The 12819-nt window shown below is 34.2% G+C and overlaps 1 protein-coding gene across 1 annotated transcript; it reads right to left on the bottom strand.

Annotated features, from left to right (window-relative positions):
- Nucleotides 1-627: 627 nt before the first annotated feature.
- Nucleotides 628-2080, bottom strand: LOC141664556 (uncharacterized). Its single transcript, XM_074470510.1, has 2 exons — nucleotides 1449-2080; nucleotides 628-1396 (listed from the first exon to the last, which is right to left on the bottom strand). Exons 1-2 carry the CDS (start codon nucleotides 2078-2080, stop codon nucleotides 628-630), a joined length of 1401 nt encoding a protein of 466 aa, XP_074326611.1.
- Nucleotides 2081-12819: the final 10739 nt, after the last annotated feature.

The raw sequence follows: 12819 nt of genomic DNA, 5'->3' as shown, positions 1-12819 counted from the left end.
TTGACATGTCTACTACTTTGTTGCACAAAGCATTAAAAAAGAAAACAATCTAATAATTGTGACCCTAACATGCTTCGGAAGAACGGAGCGTATTACAACCGAGAGTAATTGTTGGAGAAGAATGTGGCAATCATGTGATTTCAGCCCGTAAATATTCAAATCAGGCATGGAAACACAATTTTTTTTATGTTCGATCATGTCCGTATGGAAGTTTCATCGACATTAATGATGACAAGAAATCCTTTTTTCTGCCTTTGACAAAGTAAGGGAGAAGGAGGCAAATAGGTTTTCTTTACTCCTACTTGGGGAGCCAAATCAGATCTAACGCCCATTTCCATCATATCACGACGGGCTGCCGCACTATCCTTTATCTTATGGCGCATATTTAGTAATGTGCCAATCAGACTATCACATACATTCTTCTCGACATGCATGACATCAATATAGTGCCTAACATGGTGAAATTTCCAGTATTCTAACTCGAAAAATACTGACTTTTCTTCCATGGACTTTCAACCTTCTTTGCCTTCTTCATTTTCTTCCCAATTCAAATTTGATTTGTTCTTGCTCTGCTAACACTTCTTCTCCGGATAGGGTTCGACGCGGCTGCCCAACTCTTGTTGTCCATTAAAAGCAGCCTTTCTGCCTTCTATAAGGATGATGTAGAGGCAAATATCGACGATGCCCTTGGTAGCACATTTTCCTACTATGAGTCAAAAATTTAGCTACGGTGTCATCTCCACAAACTGGACAACACTTATAACCCTTATTAACGCAGCCAGATAAATTTGCGTAAGCAGGGAAGTCATTTATCGTCCACATTAAAACTGCTTTTAAAGTGAAAAATGATTTGTTATACGCGTCATACATATTTGGTTCCCCTTCCTTCCAAAGCTTTTTTAAATCATCAATCATCGGTTGTAAGTAGATGTCGATGTTATTACCAGGCTCATGCGGGCCAGGGACCAATATCGACAACATCATAAATTTTCTTTTCATACATAACCAGGGAGGAAGATTGTAAGTCACCAATATGACTGGCCAGCAACTATATCTATTAGATAGGCCATTATTGTGCGGGTTTACACCATCCGCCGATAAAGCCAAGCGAAGGTTTCTCGGTTCACTACCAAAGGATGGCCACCTATAATCTATATTTTTCCAAGATGGAGAGTCGGCTGGATGTCGCATTTTACCATCTTGTATCCGCTGTTGCGCATGCCAACACATTAGTTTAGCGGTGGAAGGAGATTTAAACATACGTTTAAATCTAGGAATTATTAGAAAATACCACATGACTTTGGCTGGAAGATTAATCCTCTCTTCACCTTTCTTTGTCAACTTCCACCGAGAAAGTCGACACTTAGGACACTTGGTTGCATCAGCATGTACACCCCTGTACAGTACACAGTCATTCGGACATGAATGGAACTTTATATACTCTAGACCTAAATTGGAGAGGGTTTTTTTTTGCTTCATATGCATTACTAGGTAACACATTATCTTTGGGAAGTAGAGACCCAACAGAAGAAAGGAGGTCAGTGAAGGCACTATCGGTAATACCAAACCTAGATTTCCAGTTATGCAACTTCAACATCGACTCTAACTTAGTACAGTCACTACCCTCATATAGAGGTTGCTCAGCATCGGCTACGAACCTACTAAACTGATATGAATCATTATCATATTGACTCGAGTTATATGCCGCTTCACAAACATCAACAGTTTCCGAAGCAGCGACATGCTCCTGATCTTGCTCTGACGCTTCATCAGAGGCTTGCTCAGGAGGTGGGTCTGGAGCTTGCTCTTCAGGTGGACAACTAGCACTTGAAGATTTAGGACCCGTAGAAGCAGTCTCCCCGTGCCAAACCCAATGCACATAACCTAGACAAAAGCCATTGTCATAGATATGGCCCCTGATTGTTTTTATAGAGAATTTTTTAAAATTGGCGCATCGTCCACAAGGGCAAGGAATTTTGTTACGATCTTCAGAATTTTCTTCAGCATATATCAAGAAGTTTTCCACCCCCATTTCAAATGCTAAAGAATCCCTATCTTGCAAAATCCATGTCTTATCCATCAAATTTCCCTACCTGATAGCCACTATAAATATTAAAAATCCAACACATACCTATTTATAATTATTTAATAAAAGGCATATCAAATTTGTGTTGGTTACTGTAGGGATTAATTATATAAACTTAGAAAGGAGTAAATACCTTGATATCCTAATAATTTATAGTACTATTCATTACTCTAAGATCCTATACATATACCCAATTAATTACAAAACTAGACTAAATTTATAAACTAGACTAAATTAAACCAAGATAATTAAAACAAATTAACCAAGATATTTGAAAATATCACATAATTAAAAAACCAATAATTCCAACATTCACAGCCCAGACAATTGTTAAATTTCCTTCACATAAATAAAACTCAGTGAGAACTTGAGTATTGAAACAAATTCAGCCCATAAATAAATAAATTAAAATTATCTGTTACTTGTATCTGTGAGAAGGATAATTATACAAAACAATTACTATAATATAACACAAGTAACAGATAGTTCATATCAGGAATGCAGAGACTTGTTCATATCAGAGAAATGACTACTATACAAAACAAGAAATGCAGAGACTTGTTCATATCTGAGACCTGTTCAAATGCAGCCCCAAAAACCCCCCCCAAAACACACTAATATGTATGAACAACCCCCAGAAAACACATAATTAAAAACAGAACAGAAACATTTACATTTACATCAATGTACCTAAAACATTGATTTACATCAGTGTACCTAAAATATTTAACATGACATAAAATTCCCAAAAATAGGACACAAAACCCCCAAAAAGAAACAAACATAAAACCCCCAAAAACATAAACATTTACATGCACAAAGAAGAAAAACAGTAAAGAAGAAAAGAAGATAAACATAAAACATTTACATGCACAAAGAAGATATTAAACATAAAAATGAGGGAGATAAACAGTAAAGAAGTAAAGAAGAATATACCTCCGGATGCTTTCAATGTTCCGAAACCCCAATGTTCTAAACCCTCAGTGCTCCAACCTCCAAATGCTGTCTACCTCCAGATACTAGCTCCAACCTCCAGATACTAGCTCAATTTCAAGTTTAATTTGCTCTAATTTGAAGCTCCAAATCTTGAATTAGAATTGGGGCTAAAATTAGGGTTTCAGAGAAAAGAGAGAAGAGACGGTTAACAGAGACTAAGGTAAGAAGAGAGAAGAAAGGTAAGAAGACTAAGAGAGAAGGAGGGGAGAGATGAGAGAGACGAGAGAGGCGAGGCGAGGGGAGAGATGAGAGGCTCGCGGGAGGTTTTTTGGAAAGGGGGGAAAATATGTTAAAGTGAATTTTTTGTTAAAATTAAAGGGGGGAAAGTGTACTGAAAAGCGGGGGGGGAGTTAAGTAATTTTATTTTTTTTAAAAGGCCATAGACAACGGTTAACAAAATGAACTGATGTCAAAGTTAAAACAAATTTGTGGCCTTTTTAATTTCTGAAGATAGACAACGGCTACTAAGTGAAACCGATGTCAATATGCGTATTCAACATCGCTTTTTACAAAACCGATGTTAAACTGCATTTTAACATCGGGTGCATTACATGCCGATGTCTAAGGACCGATGTCGTATCTACTATTTCTAGTAGTGTTAGTTCAAATTTATGTTGATGATATCATTTTTTGATCAACTAATCAAACACTGTATAATAAGTTTTCAAAGTTGATGCAATCAAGATATCAAATGAGTATGATTGGAGAGATGAGTTACTTCCTAGGCTTGTAGATTAAACAAACTGATAATGGCATATATCAATCAGTTCAAGTACACAAGAAATCTACTGAAGAGGTTTAATATGCAAGAAAGTGCAACTGCAAGTACTCCTATGGCAATTACTACAAAACTTGATCCAAATGAAGGTACAGCAGTTGATGTGACAAGCTACAGAGGTATGATTGGATCTCTGTTATATCTAACTGCTAGCAGGCCAGACATTATGTTTGCCACTTGTTTGTGTGCAAGATTTCAGGCAAATCCAAGGGAGCCACATCTTATTGCAGTAAAGAGAATTTTCAGATACCTCAAGGGTACTATGTCTCTTGGACTTTGGTATGCAAGAGAAGCTAATTTTGCATTATGTGGTTATTCAGATGCTGATTTTGCTAGATGCAAAATAGACAGGAAAAGTATATCAGGAAGCTGTCAGTTCTTGGGAGGCAGATTAGTCTCAAGGTTCAGTAAGAAGCAGAAATCTATTTCTACTTCAACTGTTGAGGCTGAATATATAGCAGCTGGGAGTTGATGTGCTCAATTGTTAAGGATGAGAAATCAACTCATGGACTATGGATTATCATTCTCAAAAATTTCTATTTATTGTGATAATCAAAGTGCTATTTCTATGACAGGAAATCCAGTGCAACATTCTCTTACAAAGCACATCAGTATCAGATATCACTTCATAAGAGAGCATGTCATGGAAGGAACCATAGAGCTTTATTTTGTTCCTACTGAACAGCAGCTGGCTGATATCTTCACAAAGCCATTACCTGAAGCAACATTTACAAAGCTTGTGAATGAACTTGGTATGGTTAACTGGGATAAGTAAATTTTTATTTTATCTATTTGATCAAATCCTGATGTATATTGATCAAATCCTGATATGTCTTAAATGCTGTGATATTAATCCAGAAATATTGATGTATTCTATTTTATATGCATGAAAAATTAAGTGATTTTATTTGCTAATTGTGTATGTCCGAATAAATTTATCACTGTCATCATTACACATCGGTCTAGGGAGACGCGCCTTAAAAAGATATTCTTTGGTAAAGTTTTAAGCTAACTCTAGAGTTAATTTTCTTTACCGAACCCTAGAGTCCCTCTCTATTACCAACTATTGGGATATTTAAACCAACACTCATCAGACTTCTCAATATTCTGAAACACAAACTCTCTAAATCTCTATCCCTTATCATATTTTTTCTATCAAAAACATGAGCTTCTTCAACATGTTCTTTGATTATCCGACATTTACAGTCGAGTTTTGTTGCGATGAGTGGGAACAGGAGTGGCACATCTCTGCCATTCCTGATGAGATTTGGAGTTGGGTTCCACAAGATATCTACACTGATCTCTTGATTTTCCGGAGGGATTACTATCGTCATCTGGTTCGTATGGAAGAAGATCGTTTGGAAGCCATCCGTCAGCAAGAACAAATTATTCGTCTTGTTGTGCTCTTTGTTGAAGACAGGAAGAAAAGACCCTGAACATCCATCCATTCTTTTGTCTTCCTGACTTATCTCCCTTTCCCCCTTTCTCATTATCATCAGCTTTGTCAGGCTTCTTAGACCAAGGATGTTGATGTTTATCATCTTAGACTAGGATTATCTTGTAATCTTTTGCATGTAATCTACAAATTTCATAAAATGTACTCTTTTGATATATTAATAAAATTTCTTTTGATTGCAAGATTTAGTCTTTGTTTATCTCGTATTATGTGCATGTGAATGTTCTCATTGAAGCTTGTTAATCTTTACTTCATCTACTTGAACTGTAATTCTTGATGAATTGTTTTGATTAGCATTGTGGTTACTAATAATTTGTGATGCTTTGACAAACAAATGTTGAATTTGAATCGACATATCATGAGTTAGTCAAATCCTGACAGAAGAAAGGTCTCAAATCCTGATAACAGGTCAGCACGTTCTAATTTGGATTATTAGTGTTAATCAATCTCTGAGTAAGCTTTATTGTTGCAATTAAGTGTCCCACTTAATTAATGATAATTGGTGGATTATCAGATAAACAAATTTCTACAGTTGTGTCTTGATATAACTGTATGTATTTTGTATTTACTTCCGCAATTTCCTCCAACATTAAAATCAATTACTCAGATATTGTTTCATGTTCGAAGTCAAATTCACTAGGTTACCTTCTTCATACAAGTGTATTAAACATATTTCTGAATAGTGAAGCTATAAAACCAGTAGAAATTCTGTGACACAATTCATCATACACATAGTTTCACTGAACACATCTCACACTTACTCTCTCGCACAAGCTATTCACATCATGACAACTTTTGAAGTTTCATCAATCTTCAGTCAAACCACAATCATTCATGGAAACACATTTGGCACTAACAATTACTTAGCTCTGCTCACACATCAGCAGCTACCATCATCTTTTCATGATATTCGGGATTTTCTCTTTCTATGTCCAATTGGATATGCTCTCACAAATCCTGTTAAGGTGTCATACAGGGCTGTCATGCAGGTCTGGAATATAGCAGTGGTAAATTCAACACATACTGGTTTTTCTTTTGAGTATAAGGACCAAAGATATAAAGTTGATGCTGACATTCTGCTTCAAGCCTTGAGATTGCCTGCTCTTGATGGTGCTCCTAATACTCACACCAATGAGCATCTGTTTGATATGCTAAGGACTTTAGGCTATCAAGGAGAAATCACAACCATTGGAAAACTAGTCAAAACCAAACTGAAAAGAGAGTGGAACTTTTTCTTTAACTGCATCAGTAGATGTTTCTTGAATAAGACAACAAACTTTGATGCACTTCCATCCACCTCCCTGAGAATTGGGTACTCTCTTCTTAACTCTGGTAATTTTGATTATGGTAATACTATATTACAGTTCATAATTGCTAGGATAGCAGATGCTTCAGGAGTAATAGGGTATACTAGATTTTTACAACTGATTTTCACTTATCTATGCCCCTAATGATATTTTTGATGATGATGAATTACTCCCTGTTTTTCAAATTTCTGAAAAAGCGATCACTGATCATATCAAAAGGGATGAAAAGAATAATTTTTCAGGACCACCCTTTCTTCTTAGAGAGGTCAGGAAATTTCTGTTGAGAAATAGACCTACTCCTACACAAGTGCCTGTAAATCCTGATGATGGCACCATCTGTCACAGTTCCTGATGCTTAGACTCAAGAAATCACCCATCTTGTTTCTAACCCAAGCATTTCTTCTTCCAAACAGCAAACACAACAAGCCTCTAAATTAGCCTCCTCTGCTGTCTCTCAAAAGACATCAGTTGTAACAAAGAAAAGGTTGTTTAAGAAATCTATCACATTTGGACAGAAAGATAAACAAGTCTCACTGAGTGAGAGTGAGAAGAAAGAAGACTGCTTTCCAATCAAGAAAAGAAGACTGATCATTTAAGAAGATTCTGAATCAGATGATCAGATGCCAATAGGGTGGGTCCCTGTCAAAAATCAAGAAGTCCATTAATCAAAATCCTAATGACTTGATTGACACTACTGGAATCAAGGAGCCAACTACTGGTGCTAGTGCTCTGCTTGACAAGTTTCCAGTAATTGAAGCAACTGTTGAACTGCAAAGAGTCAGTTGAAAAGAAGAAGTGAAGAAATAGTTGGATATATCAGAAAGAAGAAGAAGACTCAGCCTCTTGACAAGGATGTTAGTACACAAGAACCTAGGTCTCAAAGAGATTTAACAACTGCAACACATCCAGTCACATAAGAACCATCTTCTCAAAGGGAAGATACAGACATTGAGGCTGCACAAATCATTGTTAATATTGCTCAAAGTGATCTTCTTACAGATTTTGTTCACCTATTTCAGGAAAAGCAAACTCATCAGGAGATACTATCATGAGTTGATGCAATCATTGATGATCCTATTTTGAGAAGAGCATAAAAGAACCTTCACCAGCATTGTCGAAGCAGCTCACATGCCTCAGACTCCACAAGAACCATCAGTTCAAAGTACTGATGCTGGTCTTTCAACTTCTCCTGACAGATCAAATCCTGATGATGCATCAGCTCCTACTGAGAATCATCATTCAACTGAGCTAGCTACAATTGATGATCTATTACTAGTTGCTAGTTTGAAAAAGCATTCTGATGTACTGTTTGTTTCCTCCACTTTCATCACTTCCACTTGAGGAATCACCTTCATGTATTGTTAATTTCTCATATATTCTCATGTTTGTATGATTATAAATAGTCTCTTATTTGAGGTTACCTCTATTTATATGACAAGCATACAATCTTCTCAGCCATCTCTTATTTCTTTGCTATATGTGTGATGGAGCCTTTCTGTGAGACTGTGTGAAAATAATAATAAAAAAAAGAGAAAAATAATTTGAGTGGCAGTCTCCTGTACTGGAAAAAGGAGAGGTAGTTTTGAGACAAGAATCTTATAAGTTTTTCTTTACTTATAAAGTTTCTTCTATGAGAATAATATTACTTTTAAAAGTAATATATTGTGTGAGAAGTGATGAGATCACTTGAAAAGAACATAGAGATTTAGGTGTTACTATGTTTCTGTTTCAGGATCACATCAGCCACAGGCATCTCTTGCAAAGAATCTGGATAAAGGCAAGGAAATTCTGTTTGATTCTGCACATTCTCCTGATGGCTTGTCTGACTCTGAAAATGATAGTGATGCATCTAAGAAGTCAAATGTTGGTTCTTCTTCGCACTTCACTGAAAATCCTTCTTATTACAATCCTGATGCTGAGTATTTTAGACAGACAGAATGGAATTACAAATGGAGACTTGCAAATTCTTCTATCTCATCTGCTATTAGCCTGCAACATATTCATCGTGCTTATGATGAAATTCAAACTCCTGATCTGAAGTTGCATCTTAAGGCCACAACTATTTCTGTTAAAGGAATTCACTCTGAACTTGATGAAATGAAGAAGTCTCATGCTGGTGTCAAAGAGAAAAATTGATGGATTTTTGCTTCACACACCTAACTCAGCAGAAATCAAAAGTGTGAAAAATACCATCAAAGATGTTAAATCTCCAGACAGCATGGCCTCTAGATTTTCCTCCTTGGAAGACAAGGTTTCTTCTATAAGTGACAAATTGGATGCTCTGTTTTCTCTTCTTTCAAATACTGATGCCAAAAAGGGGGAGAAGATAGTTGCTACAAAATGTACACCATATTCTATTCAGATAAAGGATAAAGATATTGATGGTGATGGTGATAAGAATAATCCAGTTACAGATGTTCAAATTGCTTATACTGCTCAACAAGTTCAACATTCCAAGAAGAATGATTCTTCAGGACAAAGGAAGTCTACTTGAAGACGGGACAGTTTAAGGGTTAAAGCGTTCTACAGAAACTAAGTCAAAGTGATCACTACCTTGTAGTAGGAGTCACTGAGATCATTTTACTGCTTAGCAGGAGCAAGAACATTGAAGTACAGCTCATAACCTAAGTACAGGAATTGGTTTTGACCTAGTAGGAGCAACAGGGAAAAAATGAGAAAAGAAACTAATTAAGAAATGTTTATTCTACACTCTAGTCGCAAGTCAGAGATTTTTCTAAGGCAAAATACCTTACTAGGATGAAGGGGTCACAAGTAAAGGTCCCTAGGCTTCCTTGGTCGCAACTTGGGATTTAAACTAAGTCAAAAGTGCATACTACTGAACCTTGGTCGCAAGTAAAATCTATACTAGGGAGATGGATCGCAACGTAGGATTTTTTCTAAGGCAACTACTTCCCCTAGGTGGTGTGGTCGCCATTTAGGTTTTTCCGGAATGTAACTAAGGCAAATTCACTCCCTAGAGCATGAAGAGGTCGCAAGTAAGCCCTACAAGGGACTAGAGATCGCAACTCATGAATTTAGCTAAGGGAGAGTTCACTCCAAGGCTCCCTGGTCGCAAGTTAGAATGCTTGAAAATAATTCTACGTGCTAAACCTTCTTGTAGTCGTCAGTAAGGAGTTGTGTTGTTAATTCAAATGCTAGACTTTCTCCTTGTATACGCAAGTAAGCAAATGTGGTCCCAGGAACAAGTTTTCTCAGCCACACTTTATTGATTCATTCATTTAATTTATGTGGTAAACAAATGACCACGTATTTTTATTAAATATAAATCCTATACTGCAGCAGCAGATCGAAACAACAATCAAGAACATATGATCTCATCAAGAAATAGTGATTGTAATTTTATTACAAAAACAATTAATTTAATGCTTGAGTTTGAAACCTAGCAACCATATGATCTGATTTTATGGGAAAAATTATAAGAGAAGAAATGATAACCAAAATATATAATTAATTTTGGTAACCTTATATACAAAAGGAACCACGTTTAAGGTTTGATGAAGTCAGTGGTCTCTATTTAAGGAATAGTACATAGATAGATATAACAAAAGTAAAGTGTTCACTAATAACTGCTATGAAATCTGACAAATGAGATTAGATAGTAGAAACCACAACTACATAGTGCACAGCACTCAAATTTCCGAGCCCCTAAAAATTAATGAGAGCCATTAATTGGAACATTAATCGAACTGATTAATCGGACTGATTAATCGGAACATTAATAGGGAGAATATAAATATTATTTTTAACTTTTATTATTATAAAATGATAAATATGTCAGATATTTATTTGACAAAAGAAATTAGAATGGTATTAAACAATATCTACACATTTGACATTCGTTATTTACTAATTATTGAGTTTACAATATTAACTAATATTTTAATTCACACTTCTAAACTAATTACAATATCTCATTTTATATTTCAAGTGGGAAATAAATATGTTAGATTACTTATTACTTTTTACCAATACTTTATATTAGAAATTGGCATGATATTGTGTAAAATTATCAAATTAATGAATTAAAATCATAAAAAGGTAAAAACAATGATTTTTAATTATTTTTCGACCAGATCGCCTATGACCGCTTAGCCCGCCTAATTCTGATTTTGACCCGATTTTCAGCAAAAAGGCATAAATCACCACCTAGGTCCGAGTCAGGGCGTTTTACCACCGCCTATGGCATAAGAACCGCCTAGACGGTCACCTAGACCGATTTTTAGAACATTGGAAGAGACTATCAAACTCCTAAAGCATGATTAAAATTTACATACAATAAAAGCAGATTTAACTTTCAATAAACAAAATGAATTAAGAATAAAATCCAAATTATTATTATTTTTGTAGCAATTAATTATACATAATCATAACAAATTCTTATAGTAATGACTATAACTAAAAAAATAACATGACAGTATTAGTTTTTATTTTATTTGTCACCACTATTTAGAAACTTTTATGTTAAATCATTAAATTGTATTTTAGAAAACTAGATTTTTTAAAAAATACTTTATATTTTTAATCCTCTAAATATTTTTGAAATATTAGCCGGGTGAAAAACCAAAATACCCACCATTTGGGGGCTTAGTACCCAAAATACCATTTGGCGGGACGGAGTGTCCAAATTACCTGTTGAATACGCATGTCCAAATGCGAATTTCGTTTTTTTAAAATTTATAAAGGATACACATATGTGAAATGCGTATTCATTTTTTTGTTTTTAGGGAATACGCATGTGTGAAATGTGTATTTCTTATTTTTCAAAAAAGTGAGTACGCATGGCCCACATGCGTGTCCTTTACAAAAAAACTGAAGGTTGTATACGCAGTAATGTAAAGCGTAATCTGTCGGTATTTTGGGCAGTCCGCGCGCATCTGGGTATTTTTGGCAGTTGGGGCTGGAAAATGGGGTATTTTGGACATTCTTTCAAATTAGCCTACAAGCATAAATAATATTGAATTAATTAAACCTAATATGTTACATTTGTAGCCAAGGCCCTGAGAAACTTCTCTAACATTTGTTGCCAATGGCTAACTAATGTTGTGCTTATCTTGGAGCAGAAAAATGACTAGTAATCCTATAATATATGAAGTTTAGAATTAAGTAAACTTCCACTATTATTATTATTATTATTATTATAATTATTATCATTATCATTATCATTATAATTCTTGTTGTTGTTGTTGTTTTTATTATTGTTGTTATTATTAATAAATTTTATTATTATTATTATTATTATTATTATTATTATTATTATTATTATTGTTATTCTTATATGAGTATATGTGATTAATTTCAAACTTATATTGATCTTAAATGTACATTGTATTTTTTATCATGTTCGTATTTATAAAATAAAAATATCAACATAAGTTAATTAAAAAATAAGTGAAAAAATAATTCATATATATAATCATGTGAAATAAGAAGTAAAAATTCATATTTACGCACAATTTTATAGAAATCTGTATATATATTATGCTTTTTGTACATATATATTCGAATTCACACACATACACTAAATACAATATTTACCCATAAATATATTATTCTATACATTTTGTATGGTGTAATCAAAGTGAAAAGAGCAATATTCAGCTAAATTTTCATATTTCCTATATTAACACTCAAGAAAAGTTATCAATTAATCATATAGTGTCATTAAGATAAAAATAAAAAGTACTACTATTTTTAAATAGGCTTAATAAAGCTAAAATAATAGCGTTGTATCTTTAAACTTCCTTTAACTTTTATATTGTTACGGAGAAACATTGGCTAAATTTGATCAAAATGTTTTGGTCATATTTAAGCAAAAATGACCGTCAATGGTCAAATTAAGTTAAATATGACTGAATTGCATCGGTCATTATTAGGATGGTCAAATTTAGCTAAAAATGTCAAATTTAATTAAATTTGACGTACTAGGCCGGTCAAATTTAGCTAAATAGGTCAAATTTAGTTAAATTTGACGGACTAAATATGATTGCTCAATTTTTCAATTTTGATAGACTAAAATTGACTTCGAACAGTCAATTTTATATTTTGACTTTTGTCATCAAAAATTTCGATAAAAATTGAATTTCCCGCCTGTTGTTACAAATGTGTCGGCTAACGAGTTAAAATCAATCAATTTTATAAATTTGACTAGGTTACTTTTGGTCAAAATTATAATATG

This window comes from Apium graveolens, chromosome 6 (assembly GCF_009905375.1).
Source record: "Apium graveolens cultivar Ventura chromosome 6, ASM990537v1, whole genome shotgun sequence".
Taxonomy (NCBI): Eukaryota; Viridiplantae; Streptophyta; class Magnoliopsida; order Apiales; family Apiaceae; genus Apium; species Apium graveolens.
The sequence above is the reverse complement of the archived record's forward strand: the minus strand, read 5'-3'. Positions and strand labels throughout refer to the sequence as shown.

Bases quoted from the DNA above. Each gene is read 5' to 3' on its own strand.
- LOC141664556 (XM_074470510.1), bottom strand. From the start codon at position 2,080: ATGGATAAGACATGGATTTTGCAAGATAGGGATTCTTTAGCATTTGAA. The intron at 1,397-1,448 runs GTCTAGAGTATA...TGTACTGTACAG, and splicing joins AAAAACCCTCTCCAATTTAG to GGGTGTACATGCTGATGCAA.